General features: G+C 42.4%; 1 protein-coding gene across 4 annotated transcripts in view; it reads right to left on the bottom strand.

The window, feature by feature from the left end:
* The window catches only part of CCDC80 (coiled-coil domain containing 80), a 36,445-nt gene extending 29,324 nt beyond the window's left edge, over positions 1 to 7,121 (bottom strand). Inside the window, exons 1-3 of one of the 4 annotated variants that reach the window (XM_011973109.1) lie at positions 6,628 to 6,998; positions 6,036 to 6,544; positions 3,736 to 5,624 (exon numbers count right to left, since the gene is read on the bottom strand). In XM_011973109.1, coding sequence (XP_011828499.1) covers positions 3,736 to 5,613 — 1,878 coding nt within the window. In that variant the 5' untranslated portion in view covers positions 5,614 to 5,624; positions 6,036 to 6,544; positions 6,628 to 6,998. Of the gene's footprint in view, positions 1 to 3,735; positions 5,765 to 6,035 lie in introns of those variants that run through there. The other 3 variants (XM_011973108.1, XM_011973110.1, XM_011973112.1) reach the window with 3 other exon arrangements.
* Positions 7,122 to 23,990: the final 16,869 nt, after the last annotated feature.

The raw sequence follows: 23,990 nt of genomic DNA, 5'->3' as shown, positions 1-23,990 counted from the left end.
CAGGCTTGAGCCACCGCGCCCGGCCTCAAAGAATTCTTAAACTTGCTCTTGAATTCATTCAATTCAGCATTTGAGGTCCCTTGTTCATTGACAAGTGAATAGATCTCAGAGCGCAGAATGATGGCTTGTCAGCTATACTCCCCATAGCGCAATGCTTTGGTGATAAGCTTACCTATACTCTCACTATCGTCAACCTCAAACTGACACCAAGCTGTTTGAAGGATTAGGTTAACTGGAATCCAATCTATTGTTTTTGACTGACTGTCTGGAAAGCCAGAGAATTGAGTGCAGAGGACTAGCTGTGTATTAAAGGCAGAAACTCCACATTTGTGCTTAGCAATCCTTTACCACTTATCTGGGTGACTCAAGGTTGAAAATGAATTTTTAAATTTATTTGTATTCATATGTATTAACTTTTTAAATTCATATTTATTAACTGGCAAGATCATTCCTCAGTTTCCCCTTCACTTTATGGCATGTCCCACAGGAAGTTCATATTCAAAAGAGATCAGAAAGGGAGATTGGCCTGAATTTGAGCTTTCAACTCAAACAGATCTGAGTTCTAATTCTGACTTCACCACATATTAGCTATATATCTTAGGTTCTGTTTTCTCATGTGTAGAAAGGGGTTAATAAATCATTCATTGAGGGATTGTTTCGAGAATTAAACCATACAGTCTTGGCAAAGTACTTTGCAGGATGTGCCCTTCTTCCTCAACAGGTTTAGAGGCAGGAGGTTTGAAAGAGTGAACACTAGTCTAAAAATAGGACACCCGGCTCCACCTGCAGCTCCTGTGAAGGCCTCTAGGAAGCCATCCACCTGGGACCTACACCATTGCTGTTAGTGTTTCTGTAATTGTTAAGTAGCAGTTATGTGATATGTCCACATCTAAAGAATGGTATAAATAAGGAGAAAGCACTAAGGGTTTACAATAAACGGTAGTTAAGTACCAGGTTACTGAAAAGCTGAGAAGATGAGCTGAAAGTCCTGCACAAAATTTCATGGAATGTAAACCTGCTTTCAGTTTGAGTTTACTGGGTTAAGTTAAGGCCAGTTGGAGGTAGCTGTTCTCAGCCATATTTAAATAGCTTGAGAGTGCTAAACCTTAATGAATAGTAATTGAATCACTGAGGTTCCTGAGTAACATTAGCCAAGTTTGATGGGAAAAGTGAGTGGCAAAGGCTAAACCGCACCAACAATGTTTTTCACCCATTGGTCTCCTCTCTGGTGAAAACTTCTTTTCTCTCCATCTTTTGCTTTGGTATCATGTTTATTTCATTTGGTCTTTTCTAATCCATTCTTACTTTAGACATCATTAGCTCTTCAGAAGACACATTTCTGATATGATCATCAGCTGGGCGCACGTAGGATCAAAAGTCTGAAAAGCCCTCTGTTAGTATTTTCTTTCTAATAACAAACCTGGTTCTCTCACTAGCCCAAAGAACCAACACTGCCAGGAGCAATTCCAGCTGGTTTCTGTTTTGCCTCACATGACATCAGCAGAAGCTGTCATTTGAGTTTCATTTGCTAGAAATTTATAAGCAGGGATACCATTAAAAGCAGGAATGGCCCAGCTGGGCTTTCAGATCCCCGACTAAAGGAGTGGGGAGAAGGAGGGAGAAATGAAAAGTATGACTAATATCAGGAATACACTATGAAAACCCCTTTCTTTTGACTCACAAGCTGGCGGCAATGGGAAATATTTGCCAGATGGGTGCACAATTACAATCCTGACATTTTACCCGTGATTTTCTTTTTTTAAACCTGACCATGAGGAACATTTTGCCTGCCCTGTTGGCTAAATGAACAGAGTTGGGTGATGTATTTTAATGGGTTGGATAAAGTTGTAGATACTCAGGAGGAGAGCATTGGAGCAAACCACTAACGCTTTCCCATGCCCCAAAGAGAGCAGTTTGCCCCCAGGGGCTCCCTAACAGACATTCAAGTGTCAGGTAGAGTTATACTCTGAAATCTGATTTCTTTTTTGTTCTAATGGGAACATTCCCATTTAAATATATGTACACTGAGAATATCCAAGTGGCCTATCACCTGATAACCTAAGTTTATATAGACACGTTAAGGCTCTGGTTAGATATTGCACCAATATACAGAAAATATATAACAAAACACACAGAGGCATACAAATAAACCCTTAGAATCAACCAGAGCTAGGTTTTGCTCTAATACACAGACCTACTATCCATGTAAACAGCTAAGAGAATTTGCGCTATGTCCCACTCGTGATAAACATCACAAAGAACTTTGCTCTGAGTAATATTTCAAATGTACATTTAAACTTTCTGAAACAACACATGATAAATGGGCACCAGAGTTCCTCTGCCCAGATCATTAACCAAAATTTAGGCTAGCTTGGAAAACCTAAAAGATTCTCTAAGAAATGCCTTGAGAAAAGAGAGCCTGTTTCTTTTGGTGGGGGAAATGCAGGGTGTGCAGTCACCTTGTGCCTTCAGGAGGATGGGTGCTGCCCTCAGCGGCATAAGTTGATTCTCTCACCCAGGCATCTGAAAAAATCATTCCTGACTCACACTACCCAACATCAATTTATTGATCTTTTACCCAGAATTAATGGCAACAATATCCTTTTCCTCCTTGACAGCCTGGAGTAAAAAGCTAGCCTTAAGAGCCAGGGGTAGAAATTTTGGAGGGGCAGTAAGAGGGAAAGAGAAGACATGAAGAGGAGAAGGAGCCATTTGCACATCACTGATAAAATCTGCCCTTTTATTTGGCTCATTCCTGCCCAAAGCCCTCATTTGGTGGTGGCAAGTGATGGCCAAAAGAGAGGGTTGCTGAGATGCATCTGTGACTTACTCAACACGAGTGGCACTCAGAACCACAGACCAAGGGCAAGTAGGGACAGCTTGTCTCCTTTTTCACACACTGGTGCACAGGCACATGCACGTACGCATACACATTTTACAGAGCCCCCGGAGAAACTGACATCTAGATTTCAAATTCAGGTGTATTTCTAGAGTAGCGGAAATTGAAGCAATTAACTCAGTTTCTCACATTCCACCCTTTGGCTCTTCCTAGTAGTTGGACAGCGATGGGAGAGGTAGGCTTTAAGGGGAGAAGATTTCTGATAGCTCATTTTAAAAGGATCCATGAAGGTCACACTAATAAAGACCCTTCCCTACTCCCAGTCATCCCCACTCCCCACCCAAGCTGTCTTTTTTTTGAGCACTCCAGTGTTGATATAGACCTAATTAGGGAAAGAGGGGACCTCTGCTATTGTCCCATAGACAAGATTCTAGTTCCTAAATCAGACAGACAGAAACCCTTTTAATAAGATGTGACTGAAGTCAATGCACTTCCTTTTAGGAATTTCATCATTCTTTTCATCCTTGGGACTTGGTAAAAGGGAGCTCTGTCCCGAAATATCCCTTGGAAGAGAGGGGAAGAAATGGGGGAAGGGTCCCTACAGGTCTGGAAGAAGCTGACTACAGGTGTTCTCCTGGGCTCATGTCTAGGGTCCCCCAGCCATTGACTTTGTGCCACAGGGCCATGAGTTGTGTGAGCAGAACTTCGTAGGGCACTAAACCAGAAGGAGCTATTGGCTTGCTGCCCTCTTTTGCCAGACTTCTGAGCTTCTTGACACAGTACAGGTTCAGCCACAATCTGGCATCTAGCAATATGATTTTTATATAACTAATAAGACAGACATTAACATGCCCTGCCTCAGCTCATAGAACAACGCCAAGGAGAAGGCTACTTACAAGGAGCCTTCGTTTGCCTTCAAAGGACCCCAGCAGGTCGGCCACTGACTTCTTGGGACTCTGTGTGAAGTGTTTGTTGGTGGGTTTCTGATAGCCATCCTGTTCTGTTTTACCTCCTTTTTTCTTCTTGCTCTTCTCTTTCTCTTGCTTGCTCTTTTTCTCAGACTTCTTCATTTGCTTTTCACTCTTAAGTAACTTGTCTGCATTCTCATTCTTCATCTTTTTTTTCTTCTCCTTCTCGGGTTTCTCAAGCTTTTCATGCTTTTTAGACTCCTTTGCTTTTTTAAGGGGAACATTCCCCACCTGCAGCTCCTCCTCCAGCTGAGAGGCAGTAGGCCGGCTGAGGTCATACTTCTCCTCATACTCATTACTAAGAATTTTGTCCTGGGCCTTCTTTTTGGGAGGTTTCTCCTTTGCTGGCTTGGGAGGACCTGGCACCACATTTGGGTCTCGATGGCCATGTTCCCGCCTGTCCATGCGGTTGTCCCGGAAACGGCCTGGGCCAGCAGCCCTTGTGCTGGGCTCTGAAATGGTGGTGGGAGGGGCATCTGTGAAGCTCTCCAAGCTGGTGGCCTTGCTGGGTCTCCTGGTTGTCTGTGGCCTCTCCCTGTGCTGATCCTTCCGGGATGGAGGGTAAAGATTCTCTGAAACTGAGGGTCTCCTGGCAGTGGTCACCTCAGTGGTTGTAGGAGGCCTGTGGGAGGGTGAGGGGGTCCAGGGCCTCTGCGTGGTGGGAAAGGCAGTGGTGGTCATAGGTCTTGCAGCAACTGTTACCGCCCGGGACGTGGACCGAGTAACTGTTGTGGCTGGAGCAGGAGGAAGGATGGTGGCCCTGGGGGTTGAGGGAGGTGGGGGCAAAGCTGGTGTAGTGGCAGCCAGTTTTCTCAGGACCTTCACCCGACTCTCTCTGGTTGGTGGGACTTGTGCTCTCCTGGGATCCTCTTTCCTCTTCTCGCTGCCCAGGCTCGGCCTTCCTGCTCCACCTCCACCATCATTCCCCTCCTCCACCACCTGGCCCTCTACACCAGCTGCCTTACATTTCTGGACAAAGCCCTTCTGCCTGATCTTCTCGATCCTACGGATGGGGCCTTGGTCGATGACCTCGTACATGGCTTCCAGCCTAACGGGGTATGGGTAGCGCTCCTCCACCTGCAGCGTCTTCTTCAGCAGCACCATGCCAAACTTGCCCTTCTCCAGCTTCAGGAAGTTCATCAGCTTAGGGATGAGGCTGGGGTCCAGGGTCTGCTCCAGGATCTGGCCCTCACTGGTGATCCTTCTCACCTTGCCTCCTTCCTCGCCTGCCTGGTGGAAGAGCACAATCTGTTGGATATGCCTCTCCGCCAGCTCACAGTACACATCGTCCTTCAGCAGGCTCATCATGAGGCGGTAGTAGCCTTCCGAGGCGTGAGGGGCTGAGATGACCCACACTCTGTTCTTCCCTGCAAAGCTGGCAAGGATGTTGGGAGAGCTGGATCCCGAAGGGAAACGCAACATTCTTGACCGAGCTGAGGACCCCTCATCTCTGATCATCTCACGCGGAGAGCTCCTGGCCCCTGGTCTTTGCTCAGGTCTCATGGGGGCCCCATTGACGTCCACGCGGGCTGGCGGCTCCGTTGCGCGAGCTAGTCTCAACACGGGCACACTCCTCCTTCTCTGGAGAGGCTGAAGGTTTGGTTGTTCCAGAGTGGATCTCTCAATTCCACGAGACCTCCCAGTGTGCCTCAGAAACCGAGCTGGCCTACTACTGTCCGGAGAAACCAAAGGCACTTTCCGCCCTCCATGGCTGTGTCTGATCGTGGCGTGGGGGTGGGGTTCTGATCCACACACGAGCCACATGGCCAACAGCATAGTGAAACGGGGTCCCATTCTCCATGTCATTGTGTAATCCACTTTGCGATGCACCGAGGTCATAAGACAAAGGGGAGGGGGAAAAAAGGAAGAAAATTATTTAACTGGAAACAGAGCTGGTCATTTTCTTTTTCTGCATCTCAGCCAAGGGGAGGGGAAAAGGGTGGTTAGGGAAGAAGGAGGGAGGTCAGGAGATGGAAAATGGGATGAGATTCTGTTACTTTCAAGCCCCTATAATTTGTTAGTGTTTAACAGAGACAGTTACATTAAGCAGGAAATCCAATTCAGTTTCCCAGTCAGCATGCTTGCACTGTTTCAACTAAGGCTCTGGATGCTCCAAAGAAAATGCAAACTGGCATATTAATTATGACAACATTCACATTTCATTCCTTCAAAATAAGCGACAAAGAAACAAACAAACACACCAAAGACAGAAAGGATTACACACTTACATGGTGGCTCATAGAGATGGAATGCAGAGGGTTGCAAAAGAAATCAGAAGTTTGGTTCCCAGGACAGTTTCCTAGATGAACTACTTTTCCTCCCAGCCCTCTCTCTTTTCCGAGGGTGAGCAATACAAAAGGGGTGTGCTGTAGCTCCAGCTTTCAGAGTACCGCCACAGATCCACAGCCCGTCCTGATCTGAGAGCTGAGCCGGTTCCTTTTCTTTCTGGCTGTGTCTTTTTACCTTCTGGACAAGTAGGATGAGGTGAAAGGAGCTGTCCTTATAAGTCTTTGTATCTCCATTTGTCTGCAGTTTCTCCTTGGTCTTGTGTGTCTGTGTGTGCCAGTCCCTTGTGCCGACACAGGACGTCCCTTAAAGTCCAGTCCCGGCGATTTCTGAATCTCACTCTTTCCCTCTTTAAAGTTCCAGGATCCTTCTTATCTCCCTTTCCCCCACAGTCTGGCTTAGTCTCTTTGTTTCCGGGCGTAAAAGCACTGGGATTAATATGTTTTCCAGGCTGAGGGAAAACACAGGAATGTGATGTCGAAAAAGGACTTTTTTCTTTCCCTATGCTTCTCTCCTCCCTTTATTTCTCCCTACCTTTTTCCTCCTCTTTTTCTTCTTCTTTTTCTTCTTTCTCTTGCCTGGATTCAGTCCCAGAAATGTTAGGACTACCTCAGTTTTGCTCCAAACCAAACTCAAACAACAGCAGCCACTGGAAATCAAGGAAACTTCACTAAGAATTTAACAGATCAGCAAAACACCGCCTCCTTCCCATTTCAGCACGTTCGGAGTGGACTCAGTGAGGAGGGAGAGGGCTGTTCTTTGGGGTGGGGGAAAGTTTTGAAACTCCACACATCATCATAAATCACTCTAGAATAGGATGACTGGTGACTTAACCCCTTCCAAACCAAGTCATCGGGGTACCTTCTCTTCCAGTCTGTTCTTACACTGCACTTTGGAAGGAGAAAATTCTCAGATTTCTGCATCAGGCTACATGCTTTTCTTAGAGACAGATACTCATTTGGGTCAGGGTGCTTGGCTGTGCAGACACAGACAGTCTATATGTATTTATAGTCCCATGTGTATATTTTTATATCTTTCTGCCTGCTTTGTGCTTTTAGTTTGAGGTTGGAAAACCCCATGGAAAACATGACTAGGTTGTTTTTATTTTATGCTAATTGGGGATCATATTACTGTGTTCTTGGTCCTAGTTTCTCCTCGGCATGGAAGGAAGCTGGTAAAAGGTTAGAAATGCAGGCAATGGCTGCAAGTCGAGATTGCAGTTGACTATTACATCAGGGAATGGGCATTATGATCTCTAGCTTCAAAGATCTGGCTGCAGATGGTAGACTAAGGGCTTCCTTGGAGGTCCCGAGTCACTGATTGTTTGTGTGTGTGTGTGTGTGTGTGTGTGTGTGTGTGTGTGTGTAGTGCAATATGTTCCTCTGCAGAGACTTTAGATGTCCGAAGGGCTTCAGGCAATCCGTAGAAGTAGCCAGAAGGGAGGGTGAGGCAGCTTTGGGCTTCTGAGTCTGCCATGAGGATTCTGTCAGTGGAGAAGGAAGGGGCCTCAGGTTACATGGATATTTCTTCTGGCCATGCTGGGCGAGCTGACCTTCCAGGTCACTATTAACTGCCACCAACAGTGGCAAGCCAGGGTTCTCAGAAACCTCCTTGCAAGCTCAGTCATGCTAATAGCGACCTTCACTGGATCAAACTTCATCCCTAGTTGTTACACCTTGATCAGCCCCATCTGGCCCTGGTCACATTTGACATTTTTTCACATAAGCTATGAGCATGGAACTGAGGAAGTCCTGTATAGAGGTTAACTGTAGAGCTGCCAGGCCACACCTTAAACTCCCAGCGATACCAAGAAGGATGGCTGGCCCTGCTGTGGCATTCTCTCAGACACTTGTGAGGACAATAACAAAAGTGGACTTCAGGCAGAGACCCTCTGTCCACTGGAGTCATAGATTGCAGCCTTCATGGCATTCACCTGTTGGGCTGACCAACCTGGCCTTGAGCTAAGTTGGAGGGTCCTAGATGTTACTTCCTTTCTCATAATTTCCTAATGCATCCTACCCTATCCTTACTGGGCTTTCTCCCTTCTGTCTTTTCATTTCCTTTTCTCTTCTCTGCTTATAACAACCACCCTTTATGGACCATTTTCATGTGAAGCTTTGGGCTTAGTATTTTCGTGAATTCTTTTATTTAACCCTCACAGTATCCTTACGAAGTAAATAGAATGATCCTCATTTTATAGATGAGCAAACTGAGGCTTGGTGAGTTTAAATAAATTGCCTATTGTCCCATAAACGGTAAGCAGGAGCTCTGAAATGTGAACCCAGGTTTAGAACAGCCTACAAAATGTGATGCTATCCTGCCTCTCTCTTTCATTTTCTACCCATGCCTTCAGTTTTTTCTCTTCCTTCAATTCCTTTTTGCGTTTCCTATGTTCATAGAAGAGTTTCATTTATTTGTTCAACCAGAGTACTTATACTTTCAGAGTCCTAGTGTCTGGAATAATTGTGTAACAGTACTTTTTGTTTTTCTCAATAGGTCCTTAAAGTCCTTTATTATTTTCCTCGAATAAGTCATGACTTACACAAACCTCTCCGTGATGTGCACAGCATTCGTCACCTGTGCGCTGGTAAAGCTGAAATACAGCCCCTTTAGCAACCTAGAGTTGACCCTGAGGAGCCATCCCAACCCTGAGTTGTGCCTGTCTTCCTAGGACCTCAGGCTTTCTTCCCTCTGTGAGCTTCAGTCACCAGATGGCGCACTAAACACACACATCAGAGGGGACCTAACACTCCACCACCTCCATTAGTCCCCATCCCACACCCAGCGCCTTCTGCCAGTCTCTTCTCACACACAGATACATACACACACACTGGCAAAGTGGGGCTTCTCATGTTTGTTTTCATCTCAGTGCCCAAACCCTTACCTGGGGCTTCAGAAAATCCTCCTGAAGAAGTCTGGTAGGCACATACCTAATAAGAGCAATGAAAAATTCTCATGCATTCATTTCCGGTGAGGCCTGTAATGATTAATGGCTTGTAATGATTCTCAATTCCAAGTCTGTGATTTAAGAGCTCTGTATTTTCTGAGTCCCCCATTTAGATATTTCTATTTTTCTGCAATCTAAGAAAGAAACAATTAACCAATTAGTGCTAGGGGTTGGGCAGGGATGGGGGTGGTGGGGGTTAGCGATATCTGAAAGGAAGATATTAATGTTGAGTCAGAAAAAGATAAAAGGAAGAAAATTTTAAAGTAGACTTTAGAAATGCTAATTTGGGAATTAATTGACAGGAAACTACCTGACATCGGTTTTGTAGTAATTTGTGGGGAGGAAAGGAAAGAATGCACACACCAGAACTGCTTTAGAGAAACTAGGGTGGGGATAGTTATCTGATGAAAGCTGGAGTGAATGTAAGAAGGCATCCAAAAAGGAGCGTGCTAACTGGTCAGACCCACACTAATGCAAGAGTTCAGCGACCTGGGACCAAGGCTCAGGGTAACACATTGTGCCAGGCACGCTAGAGAAACCAGGGTTTCTGTCACATGCTGTTGATTCTCTTGCACGGAGTAACTCTCAGGGATGTTACTGAACTGAATTCAAAACATTGTTCTATTGCTCAAAAAAAGTATTTGCTTAAGACGAAACAAGAATAAAAAGAAAAGGAGGGAAAGCAACAGGCTCTTCAGTGTGATTTTGGAGGGAAACCACCTCTCCTGCTCTGTGATCATCAGTATCCCCAGCAAGAAAATTCGCTGAGCCGTTTTATCACATCTTTGTGGCAGAGGCACAGATACTCACACTGAGGATGCTGCTATGTTTTTCTTTTCCATTTGCAGAACTCTATCAAATGTTCAGTCTTAGGCAGGATTTGTGTCCTTCAGAATGAAAAAAGAATTCTTCTCTTTCTCAGTATTTGCCATGTAGGACAGACTAAAGAAATCAGTTGCCAGGTCAGAAAGCCGAGGCTGACTATGAATGCAGGGTGCTGCTGCAGCCCAGGTGATACCAGTGAGCTGGGGGGTTCCCAGGTGTCGGTGGGACCTTGACCCCAGCTGGTGTCCAGGCTCTTGACACCGTCAAAAGAATGAATTCAAGGATATTCTAACCTGTCACGTCAAGAGTCTCCTCAATTGTGATGACCATGCCTTTTATGGGAGCTGCCAGGGCCCTCAAGCCCCTTCAGTCCTCAGTTATGGCCATTACGGCACCGGCTTTCCTCCTCTCCCTTCAGAGCTGAGGGCAATTCCTTTTCCAATGGCCCTCCTGCTTGCAGTGAGGAAAGGGTCTGGGTGGGCTTCCTTGGCTGGCACAGTCCTTGCTCCAGTGTCCTGACTTCTCACACTTGGAGCAGCAACCGTTGCCTGCAGGTTTGCTATTGAGCCTGTTTGGTCTGCAGTGAAGAGTCTTTCTGGGTGACCCTGAGATTGCAGGGGACTCTTTACAGTGCTGCTATCATTTGGGCTGGCTGTCTATCCCATTTTTTGCCATTCTGGGTCATTTCAGCCATTTCAGCCCTTCAGCCAATAGAGCCCCGTCTCTATTATTGAATACCCCGAAAGCCACATCAAATATGTCATTAATAGGCATGTAGAGTCCCAAAGCCAATTTCTATAATGTTCTTCTTCTGTCAGGTACTGACTGGCTAATAAAGTGTGTCTCTAGTACAATTTGGCCAGCATCAGTACTGAGGTCAATGTTAGTATATATTCTTAGGGTCTCCACAAAGGCACCCCTGAAACAAAGCTGAATTTCAATCCTTTTCTTATTTCTTTTTCTTTATTATTATAGTTCACAGGCTTAGTGGTATATTGTTTCATTCCCTCCACTAAACAAGTCACCATATGATTTTTCTTAGATCAACCTGGCCCTGTTGATAGTTCCAGTAAGGGTCATTGCTAAGCATGGATGTGGCTCCCCACAGTGTATTGTTCAAGATCCCCAGCAGACAAGTTGTAAGCATAAGCCTGGGCCTCTACCCAAATACACTGCTTTTCCCCAGTGGTGCAGATCGTGGACAAGATAATATGAATATCTCCCCAAGTTAACTCAAATAAGCCCAAAACTCCTCCATGAATTTAGTTGGATCCTCTAAAGATCGGCCCAACCTCTGCCTGCATTGTGCTAGATCACACACTGAAAGAGGTACGTGTACCCAGATGATCCCAGCATCCCCTTTGGCCACCTCTCTAAATGGGCATAACGTAGAACGGTCAGGAAGGTAAGAGGTGCCACGGCAGGTAACCCCAGCAGGGCTCCGTTCCTTTGGCAGGGAAGCATATATAGGTTGGTAAGGAGATAGACTTGTGGGAGTTTGGGGGCTGGAGATGGTAGAAACAGCAGCCTCTCCCCCCTAGAAGTTCACAGCCCATTGGGAAAGATAAATATTATACTCTCCACAGCAGTGCTGCCAACTTTCTCTGCACGTAAAATTTCAGTGCTGACTATGGCTGCAGCCCGTATGCACAGAGTTCATTTCTGTTGGAGAATTTGCCTCTTCAATTCCTTGAGCAGGCTTTCCACTGAAAGAGGCTTGCCATGGCAGCAACCGTGTGTCACCTGTAAGATCTTGCTTGGATATCCTTTTGGCTCTAGAGTCCCCAAGAGTTCCAGATACTCTTGTCTGGCAGACAAGTGCTATATGTCATTTTCCCAGTCCCAATCTCAGCCCTGCACCAGTCTTGCTAGGATTGCCCTATCCTTCAGTGGTCGGTTCACTGTACTGACCTTGCATGGCAATGTTGACCACATCACTTAGAATATCAGCTTACATAAGAAAGTGTGTACCGACAGGATGGCAGCTCATTCATTCGACAAATATTTACTCAATGCAAGGCACTATTCTACTCAATAGGGATCCACCAACGAACATTCCCTGACCCCAGGGAGCTTACATTACAATGGTGGGAAACAGACAATAAAAATAAAAACAAATATACCTAAAACTACCTATGTACTTAAAATAATTTTTTTTTTTAAAGGAAAGGAGTAAAAGTTGATGAAGGGGAAGAGGCCATTTTAGATACCTTTATCCAAAGAAAAGGATTTTAAGTGAGAATGGAAAGCAAGTCACTCAAGTATTGGGAGAGGGGAAGAACATTCAGAGTAGAGGGAACGGTGAGTGCACAGGCACTGACACCAGGGCTATTTGACAAGCGTGCTCCAGAAGAGCGATGTTGGCGGATTTTAAGCAAGGATGTAGCAAAGCTTGATATGTGACTGAAAAGGAATGCTAGGAATGCTGCCTGGAGAATAGAGTATGGTGGCAAGAATGACAACAATTAACCAACTGCTGAGGAAGATAATGCAGTGGTACAAGTGAAAGTTACAGTCTATTGAACCAACGCTGTAGCACGGTAAGTGCAGAAAAGTCACGCGATTTGGTATATATATTCTGAAGACAGTGGTGACAGGAGCAGTTTGGGGCAGAAAGAATCAAACATTTTGAAATTTCTGTCAGACACTCTGATACAGATGTCAAGCAAGCAGTTAGATACATGAGACTGGATTTTGGGGAGGACTGAGGCTGAAATTATAAATTTGAGAGGCTATTTAAAGCAAGCTTGTCCAACCCATGGCCCATGGGCCACACGCAGCCCAGGATGGCTTTCAATGTAGCCCAACACAATTTGTAAACTTTCTTAAAACATTATGAGTTTTGTTTGTTTGTTTGTTGTTTGTTTTTAGCTTATCAGCTCTCGTTAGTGTATTTTATATGTAGCCCAAGACAATTCATCTTCTTCCAGTGTGGCCCAGAGAAGCCAAAAGATTGGACACCCCTGATTTAAAGCCTAAGGCTAGAATAAATTACTTAGGGACTGGTAGAGGAAGAAAAAGAGTAAAGGACATGAAAGAGGAACAACTAGTGTGATGGGGGAAAGGCAGGAGCACGCAGTGTTTTTCAGTGGCCGGAAGCTGGGACCATGTTACTTCTTTGGCCCTTTCTCCATAGGTCCTTGCTACATGTGTCCAGATTCAGCTTATTCATCAGGGTCCAGGCCCTGCATCACCTCCTCCACAGGGTTTTCCCAGATGCTCCAACCCAGACAGCTCCCTCTTCTCTGAGAAGCAATTCTGTGGAGCATCACTCATCTGATCTTTTTGTACTGCACGCACAGGTTCATGTTCTTCTAAGCAGATCTTTAGCTTCTAAGAACATGGATTATTCTTACATTATTTTTCATCCTCCTTATCATTCTGGTATATAGTAAAGGTACAAGAATTTTAAGTGCATGTCAATCAAATACATTTAAAAAAAAGATGGAAAAACCCTAGAAGCCAACCCAACTATGAATTATCACTTTAAAGAGGGAAAGAAAAGAAGAAAAAAACTCGACACTGCTTTTGAACCAGGGAGCCTCTTTAGCCTCTATGTACTAAATAATAAGAGTGGAAACAGAAGACATAGCACTGTAAATAATCAAAATTAAATCTCTTTTTTTTTAAAATTTGAGATGGAGTGTCATTCTGTCACCCAAGCTGGAGTGCAGTGGCACTATCTCAGCTCACTGAAATCTCCACCTCCTGGGTTCAAGTGATTCTCCTGCTTCAGTCTCCTGAGTAGCTGGGATTACAGGCATGTACCACCATGCCTGGCTAATTTTTTTTTGTATTTTTAGTAGAGACGGTGTTTCACCATGTTGGCCAGGCTGGTCTCGAACTTCTGACCTCAGGTGTCCCCCTGCCTCGGCCTCCCAAAGTGCTGGGATTACAGGTGTGAGTCACCGTGCCCAGCCTACATTCACACTGTGTGCAATCACAACCACTATCCATCTCTAGAACTTTTCCATTATCTCAAACTGAAACTTGTTACCCACTAAACAATAACTTCCTGTTCTCCCTTTTCCTTAGCCCCTGGTAACCACTATTCTACTTTCCATTCCTTTGAACTTGACTGCGAATAGTTATTTTTAATGAATGAAATGTGCCTACCACAATGCTAATACTCAGTTAATGGTGGAGGAAATAATACCTGCACAAGAGCAGTCATAAACTCTTAACTTCCAGCCTAAGGCAAAAGGCTATCAAAACAACATAGATGGCATGCATCTGTAGTTCCAGCCACAAGGGATGCTGAGGTGGAAGGATCGCTTGAGCCCGAGTTTGAGGCTATAGTGAGTTAGGACCACAACACTGTACTCCAGGGTCAGAAGGAACTCAAGGGTCAGACAAAGGAGCTAAGCACCTAACACAAACAGAAATTACTGAAAAATAGTAGATTTACCTGTTAAGTATTAAGTATTGCCATGCCAATTTGTCATGAAATCAGAAGCCAGGGCAATATGTGCACTTTGTGTCTCCTGTTTGCTATCAACTCTATGGCTGCAGTAGTCTTTCAGTTGGTCTTCCAGCCAGCAGACTGATCCTCTCTAATCCATCCTCCAGTGGCCATCACTATAATTTTCCTAAAATATCAGTGTTTCATTCCTGCTGCAAATTCCTCAACATTTTTCTCATTGCCCTCAAGTTACATTTCAGCATCTTAATGAGGCTCACAAGCCCTCCCATGATCTATTCCACTTGTATCTTGTTGGCTTCCCTACACTGTTGCATGCCTACTCTTCAGACCAGCTCTCTCACCATTCCTAAGACACTTCCTCTCTCACATCTTGGCATTCATGGTTATAATATTCCTTCCATCTTGAAAGCTCCTTCTTCTTCACCCTGGATCTGCCTGTAAATTTTTATTTACCCTTCAAGACTCTACTCAAATGTCATGTCATAAAACTTAGAATAATTTTCTGGCTTCTCTCCAACCAGACTGAATTTGGTGCCTCTCTCTATACCTCTGTAAGAACCTATGGGTTTCACTTTTTAACATGTATCATTTCTAGTCTGTTCCTCTACTCTAAACATTAAGCATTTTGAAGGTAAGGACTATGTCCTTACCATCTAGCACAGTTTGATTAGCAGATGGTAAACTCCCAATTACAATTTGTTGAATGAGTGAATGATATAACAAATAAATGCAAACTCATAAGCTTTGTATTCAAGGCAGCAATTCGGAATAAGCAGAGAACTGTTTTCTAGTTTAGTCAGAAAAGGAAACTCAATGATTAAGCAAACATTGATAACTGTTAAATATAAATGTGAGAACCTCTGACTATGCCTAGGTATTTGTATTTTATTTCTTTAAACTCACCCAAAGTTCAGCATTACTTAAATATATTTACATTTATATTTATATCTATATCTATCTACACACACAAGAAAATATATATGTTTACAGATACATACATATCTGTAAATATGTATATACACATACAAACACACGAGCAAACATGTATGTATTTGTGTGTGCAGATATATACACACATATATATACATGTACATATCTGTAAATTGCTGTACCTATAAGGTTCACGCTTAGTGTTGCTATTATCTCATCCTTGCAGGGAATAGTTTTTCTTCTCAAAGAATACAATGAGATATTTTTTACTCCATGGCCGTTTCAAATATGTGCCAAGTAACCAATCAGATACTGTGAAATGACATCGTATGATTTCTGAGCATAGGTCATAAAAGACATTGTGAGTTCTGCTTCTCCTTTCTTGGATAACTTGCTCTGAGGAAAGCCAACTGCCATCCTGTGAAAACACTCAAGTAGCTCCTTGGAGAGCTCCATGTGTTAAGGAAATGAGGCTTCCTGGCAACAGCCAGCCCCGACTTGTCTTCCTCATGAGTAGGCGATCTCAGAAACACATTCCCCAGCTCCATTCCAGGCTTTGGGTGACTACAGCCCTAATGAACTTCTCAACTGCAACCTCATGAGAGACCCCAAGACAGAACCACTCAGTTATGCTGCTCCCAAATTCTTGACCTACAGAAACTGTGTGAAATAGTAAATGTCTATTGCTGCTTTAAGTTTGGGGGTAGTTTATCATGTAGCAATAGATAACTAATATCCTTGACATATATGTTGGGGAGGTTCACACATTTTTAAAAACATAAAGAATGTTTAAAAGCAACTGAAAGCAATAAAAAATTCATAGAATTGACTCCGTTGCTGGGTTGCAAAGAAGACATCAACTTGAGTATCCTTTTCATTATTATCCAAACCAGGTTTGTGAGAGTGAAAGAGGAACACTTTTAATAATTATAAGAGAACACCAGGTATAAACTGATATGGTTACAGGAAAACCAGGACGTGCAGTCACCCTATATGTCATCTGACCTGAAAAGAGATCGGCCAAAAAAAAACTGTCACTGGGTGTAACCAGTGAAGAATGGTGTAACCAGCTCAGGCTGTGAGAAGCAGCCCAGGACACCAGAGAAGAGGCCTGGGAACTTTTTGGACTAAAATGCAGCATGAAATCAAAAATAAAATCTGGAGAATTGAGCAAAAAAAGATGTTGCTTTCTCAAGTGAGCAGAGAACTTCAGAGAGATAACTCAAGGCTCCCCGGGCCTAGAAGTTCCCTGAGCTGAGACATAGGTAGTGATCCCGGTAGTAACAGTGGAAATCGAATGACGGTCTGAAGTTGGATCCAGTTGAAAGGAGTAATAAGATGCCTACAATGTAATATCTGAACGGAACTTGCTACCCTGAGATTTCCTCCTGCAAAGAAGTTTTTGAGCTCTAACCACCAGATGAGTATGACACAGAAGACGCCCTGGGGAAGTCCAAGAGGAATGCGTGGCTTCAGGGCTGTGATCATCAGGAGAAAACCACTTGGCGGTTTGAGTGTGGGCTGCACAGACTTACTGGAATTATGAAGCATGCTAGACACACCTCACAGGGCATATTGAATCGTGAACATTCCCATATATGAATGCAGAGCAGAGCCACAGAGCCACAGAGCCACAGAGCCACAGAGCCACAGAGCCTTTGCTTCTAGTTAAACAGCAGCTTAGTAGCATGATTTGGAAATTGGGAAGCAGTGATTCCATTAATTAAGGCTTTTAACAACTTGGTTATTAAAAAGTTTGCCTGGGTCTAAACTTGGAATAAGATGGAAAGAATTTGTTTTTACCATGTTGGGCCTAAATTAACCTGTCTATACAAAGAGTTGCTTTTTTTAAGAAAAAGAAAAGGCAGAAAGAAGATGTGGTTTAAGTTTTATTTTAAGAACAAAATAGCTTATTTTATATATATTTATTTATTTATTTATTTATTTTGAAACAGAGTTTCGTCTTGTTGCCCAGGCTAGAGGACAGTGGAGCGACCTCGGCTCACTGCAACGTCTGCCTCCCAGGTTCAAGCAATTCTCCTGCCTCAGCTTCCCAAGTAGCTGGGATTACAGGCACGAGCCACCACGCCTAGCTATTTTTTTTTTTTGTATTTTTAGTAGAGGTGGGGTTTCACCATGTTGGCCAGGCTGGTCTCAAACTCCTAACCTCAGGTGATCCACTCTTCTCAGCCTCCCAAAGTGCTGGGATTACAAGCATAAGCCACCTTGCCTGACCCTTATTTTTTTTTTAAATTGTGGCTTTAATTTTATTTGTAATTTAATAGTGTTTCAAAATAGATGGCCATTAAAACATGACATATGTACACCTATACATGGTGAACAAGTATATCTGAAGTATCGAGATTTTTGTACAAGTGATTATGGTAGAAATAGAGCATAAAACAATATCTTAAATCCAGAAGTTATGTTTGAGTTTTTTGAAAACAAATATTTTATTATGTGCAAGTGAATAATATCCACCCAGTTTATTGATATGACAGAGGTACTTGGGGAAATATTTGAAACTGTTTTATACATATTCAGAACTCGACAAACTGATGATTTAAAGAACCAATTTATCTCCTGTTTTTCAGTTACAACACAGCCAGTTAAATGTTCACTCAACTATTCAAATTCAACTTACTTCTGTGGAAAAAATAACCCAGTTGCTTTTCTTTCTCCATTTTCTTTACTGTGCTTTCCAGCGTCCTTTCAGCTACTTTCACATGCCCAAATATTAGAGAATATTTCAGCTTACTGTAAGGAAAATGTTCTATAAGAGCTGTGTAAAGATGGGGAGAGATGTTTGGGGAGGCAGAGCGCACCCTGTTGGAGAAGGTGTTAAATTAAAGTGGGAGGAGAGATCCTTAACAGAGAACTTAAGCATTGGGTGCCTTTTATAAAATGTATGAACGCAGCTGTTGGTCATAAATATACAACCTTTGGGACAAGGTAAAGTGTTTGAAGGTAAAGTGTTTGAAGAACGGGTTCTGAGGTACCATTCTCTGTGGTAGTTCTTCAGTTCCTTGTTCATCATTAGGAGAAAGGGCTTAGCCTCTGGCTGCCTTCGTTGGTTACATAATCTTTTCATCCCTGAGGGCCCAAACCTAAGGCACTGGTTGCTTATTTGAATGAAGAGCATTTTAAATTCTGGACTTTGAATTTGTTAAAAGCTTCTCTGGTTGGTTTGGTATCATTTTCTTCTATGTTGATAAATTCATGCCAGATATATTTATTTAACACAACGACTTTTACGTGAGGTAATAGGACAAAGTCTTCAGCTACCTATCTTGTTCCTACTTCATTAGTTCTCCTTGCCTTGGGAATGGGTAGCTTACCCTCATCTTTGCCCCGACTCCAAACACATCCAGCGCCAGCAATGAGAACTGCTCTGTGGGACATACCAAGACAGTGTCTCATGCTCTCTGGCATTCATCATAGAAAGCTGATGTCGATTACAAATATGTAGATCTTTCTCTTTGTGTTTGTCATCCAGACACCCTGCGAAGGCTGGCAAAAACTGTTCTTATTCTCCAAATATTCACTGGCATGTATTTGTGTAGTAAAATTATGTTTCGGGTTTGGAAATTTTTTAAAAAAATGAACATCTGTTATTCTCTTTCAGTGGAGAGGTTCTCCACACAGCTGAGCAGGGCAACTTGGCTTCATCCACCATCTCTGTAAAGTCACAAATGGAGATTGTCATCCAGCAGCTTTTTGTTGATTGGCTGACCAGCTGCCACACATCTCCCACAGCTGGTTTGGCTCTGAGAGGCTCATGGGAGAAGAGACGGTCAGGGTCAGCTTGTTCTGTGCACACAGCCCATGGGAGCTCCAGGAGCAGGGATAGATGTTTCGATCAGTCATTACTGAATGCTAAAGTCACAGCCCTGAGTGGGTGTGAAGGAGGGAGAGGGTTTGGTATGTGCATTTTAGGATGTTGAATCATAGCAGCTTAGTTTTTAGAGCAATCATTTTTACCTCCTGGTGTTTCTCTTCCCTATTTCTATGATATTAAATTATAGAGAATGTGACCTGTGCTAAGGTAAATGTACTAAAAAAAAAACTGCTTTATTTTTTTCCAAAGAAATAAGATCTTTGGGTCCATTTTATGAGTTCCATATTATTTCGAGAAGGAAGTTTGTCTTCAATATGTCTCCGTACTCCTGAATACAAAAAGACTTCAGGTTCCATAGACCACTCGAACTGTGAGCTTCTAGACCCTGTATTTCAAGAGGGCCAGAACACAAGGTTAAAAGCACTCTTTCCAAATTCTTCAGCAAAATTATATTGACAGTCATAACGATACATCCTATACGCAGTTGTAGGTTTGTAGGTTACTCTTCCTGACTGAGGGCACACTATTTCTGATTCACAGCTCCAGCCGAGTTATTGTCTTGCTCAGTTTCCTCCAGTGGCTCACAGCTGTCAAAAGTACAGGTCACACTGTCTAGCTCAGCATTCAGGATCCTCTATGTTCTGATCCTCTGATCCCAAACGACTCGTCCAAACTCGTTGCCAACTACTGCCGTTCATGCCTCTTTCAATCGAACCAAATGCTACATACTGTTTTGTTACTGTTGTTGCCCCTCATTCTCTCACTTCTGCACCTTTGCATGTTGTTCCCTGATCTCCTCAAGTCCAAATGCCCCCTAATTGTCTAGATCCAGTTCAAATGCATCTGCTCCATGAAGTCTTCCCTGAGCCCTCTCCAACTGGACCAATCTCTGTCTCCTCCAAATACCAAATCCCTTTCCCCATCCCTCTCTCAAAGCACCTGTTAGTTCTTTCTGCCTGGAGTTACATTAATAGCTCATAGTGCCAGTTGTCCTACCTTCCTCCAGCAGGGGCAGGCAGAACCTATGTCTAGTTTACCTTTCGGTTTTCTTAGGACCTTACAAATAGTGTGTGCTTGATATATTTTTGTTTCAAATACAGCAATTAATGTTTGTAGAGAACTTCAGAATTTACATTCTGAATTTAGGTTAACATTCATGACTTCACTACATTTTCAAAAGTGAAAGTAGAAAGAACAGGATTTTTAAATAGCAAATAAGGAGAAGAGAAAGGCAACTAACTTTTAATCAGAATTAACTTTTACTTATTTATCGAACTATTGTTCATATCGTTATTAATATCTGCCTCTTCTGCCATACTGTTAAACTCCATGAAAACAAGAACCATGCCTATTTTTTCACTGCTATATTTCTATTGCCCAGCACATTGCCAGATACGGTGTTAAAAAAGACAAACATTGTTGAATGAATAAGTGAGTGAATACCATCAGCCAAGCAGTGGATTGAGTGTACTATATTTACCGTTTTACTCACTGCAGATATTATCTTCATTTCACAGCCAAGGAAATGTAGTCTCCAGGGCACACAGTGCTTATGTTTGTAGCTGGAATTGAGACCCTATAATACCCTTCAACTCGTATTATTTTATTAAAACCCTTATAAAACTCTGTTTATATGATTAGATTATACGATTATAGATAGCGTGTGGTTTTGCCTCACACAATCAGCTTCCCATGAGGTAGGTGCCTTTAAGTTGTTTTTCTTTTATTGATGTTATTGTTGTTGTTTACCCTAATTGCTTTCTAATTCCATTTTTTAAAAGAATTGTTCAGAATTACTGTAACTTGACTTAAATATTTGTCTTCGTAAATTACAGACACCAGAGTTAAAAATAGTGGATAAGGTGTTAGTCACTATTGCCAAGTCCAATAGTATCATTGTGTGAGGGTAGTTGGGGGTGCATTCTTTGAAGGGAGGGGATACTTTTCTAAAGATTTCTCTCCCTCTGCTGTAGTTCCCTACTTTCCTCTAAAATAACTGTTTTTTTAAATCTAAGAGTAAATAATAATTAAATTCCCATCTCAATTTATTTTGTGCTAAGTAATCCAGAGGAATATTCATAGTTACATTTTGGTGATCCTCTTTGAAGAGAGGAAATGAATATGTGCTAAGTGACCTCTTCGTCAGGCCAGAATTTTTTTTGTTGTTTGTTTGAAATGAAGACTCGCTCTGTCACCCAGGCTGGAGTGCAGTGGCGCTATCTCAGCTCACTGCAACCTCCACCTCCTGGGTTCCAGTGATTCTTCTGCCTTGGCCTCCTGAGTAGCTGGGATTACAGGCACGTGCCACCATGCCTGGCTAATTTTTGTATTTTTAGTAAAGATGGGGTCTCACCATGTTGGCCAGGATGGTCTTGAACACCTCAAGTGATCCGCCCACCTTGGCCTCCAAAGTGCTGGGATTACAGGTGTGAGCCACCACACCCATACCAATGCCAGAACTTTTTAGGTGAATAACCTAATAAAGTAAATATTATTATCACTGATATGTTATTTTATTTATTTATGTATTTATTTAATTATTTATAATTTCGACTTTTATTTTAGATTCAGGGAGTACAAGTGAAGATTTGTTACATGGGCACATTGCACGATGCTGAGGTTTGGGGTACCATTGATCCTATCACTCAGGTAGTGAGCATAGTACCTAATAGTTTTTCAAGATTTGTCCCTCTCTCCCTCCCTCTCCACTGTAGTAGTCCCGAGTATCTACTGTTCCCATCCTTATGTCCATGTATACTCAATGCTTAGCTTCCATTTATAAGTGAGAACGTATAGTGTTTGGTTTTCTGTTCCTGAGTTAATTCATTTAGGATAATGATCTCCAGCTGCATCTACATTGCTGAAAAGGACAAGAGTTTGTTCTTTTTATGGCTGTGTAGTGTTCCATAGTGTATATATACCACATTTTCTTTATCCAACCCACTGTCGATGGGCACCTAGGTTGAGTCTATGTCTTTGCTATTGTGAATAGTACTGCAATAAACATACAAGTATACAAGTATATGTGTCTTTTTGGTAGAATGATTTATTTTCCTTTGGGTATTTACCCAGTAATGGGATTGCTGGGTCGAATGGTAGTTCTGTTTTAAGTTCTTTGAGAAATCTCTAAATGGCTTTCCATGGTGATTAACTGATTTACACTCCCACCAACAACATATAATGTTCCCTTTTCTCCACAGCCCCACCAGCATCTGTTGTTTTTTGACTTTTTAGTAATAGCCATTCTGACTGATGGGAGATGGTATCTCATTGTGGTTTTAATTTGCATTTCCCTGATGGTTAGTGATGTTGAGAATGTTTTCATACATTTGTTGGCTGCTTGTATGTCTTCATTTGAGAAGCATCCATGTCTTTTGTCTATTTTTTAATGGGGTTATTTGTTATTTGCTTGTTGAATTGTTTAAGTTCCTTACAGATTCTGGATATTAGACCTTTGCCAGATGCATAGTTTGCAAATATTTTCTACCATTCTGTTTACTCTGTTGATAGTTTCTTTTGCTGTGCAGAAACTCTTTATTTTGATTAGGCCTCACTTGTCAATTTTTGGTTTTGTTGCAATTGCTTTTGAGGACTTAGTTATAAATCCTGTCCCAAGGTCAAAGTCCAGAATGATGTTTCCTAGGTTTTCTTCTAGTATTCTTAGAGTTTGAGGCATTACATTTGAGTCTTCACTTGGTCTTAAGTTAATTTTGCATATGGTGAAAAGTAGGTGCAGTTTCATTCTTCTTTATATGTCTAGCCAGCTATCCCGGTGCCATTTATTGAATAGGGAATCCTTTCCCCATGGCTTAGTTTTGTTGACTTTGTCAAAGATCAGATGGCTGTAGGAGTGTAGCTTTATTTCTGAATTATCTATTCTGTTCCATAGGTCTATGTGTTTGGGTTTGTACCAGTACCATAATGTTTTGGTTACTCTAGCCCTATAGTGTATTTGAAATCAGGCTTCCAGCTTTGTTCTTTTGGCTTAGGATTTCATTGACTCTCCAGACTCTTTTTTGGTTCCATATGAATTTTAGAATAGTTTTTTCTAGTTCTGAGAAAAGTGACAGAGCTAGAAAAAACTAGTTCTGGTAGTTTTTGGTAGTTTGATAGGAATAGCATTGAATCTGTAGATAGCTTTTGACAGTATGGCCATTTTAATGGTATTGATTCGTCCAATTCATGAACATGGAACATTTTTTCATTTGTTTGTGTCATCTGTGATTATTTTGAGCAGTGTTTTGTAGTTCTCCTTGTCGAGATTTTTCACTTCCTTGTTTAGATGTATTCCTAAGTATTTTATTATTTTTGTGGCTATTGTGGATGGGATTCAATTATTGATTTGGCTCTTTGCTTGAACGTTATTGGTGAATAGAAGTGCTACTGATTTTTGTATATTGACTTTTGTATCCTAGAACTTTACTGAAGTCATTTGTCTGTTCCAGGAGCCTTTTTGGCAGAGTCTTTAGGGTTTTCTGGGTATAGAATCATAGCATCAGTGAAGATAGACAGTTTGACTTCTCTTCTTATTTGGATGCCTTTTATTTCTTCCTCTAGCCTGACCTTGCTGGCTAGGACTTCCAGTGCCAGGTTGAATAGGAGTGGGGAGAGTGGGCACCCTTGTCTTATTCCATTTCTTAAGGGGAATGTTTCCAGCTTTCTGCCCATTCAATATGATGTTGGCTATGGATTTGTCATAGATAGCTCTTATTTTGAGGTTTGTTCCTTCAATGCCTAGTTTGTTGAGGGTTTTTTTTTTTTTTATAATCATAAGGGATGTTGGATTGTATCAAAAGCTTTTTCCATGTCTATTGAGAGATCATATGTTTTTGTCTGTAGTTCTGTTTATGTGATGAATCATGTTTATTGATTTATGTATGTTGAATCAACCCTGCATCCCAGGAATGAAGTCAAATATGGTCATGGTGAATTAA

Source organism: Mandrillus leucophaeus, unplaced genomic scaffold, assembly GCF_000951045.1.
Source record: "Mandrillus leucophaeus isolate KB7577 unplaced genomic scaffold, Mleu.le_1.0 Scaffold1342, whole genome shotgun sequence".
Classification (NCBI taxonomy): Eukaryota; Metazoa; Chordata; class Mammalia; order Primates; family Cercopithecidae; genus Mandrillus; species Mandrillus leucophaeus.
This window is presented reverse-complemented; position numbering and strand designations above follow the sequence as displayed.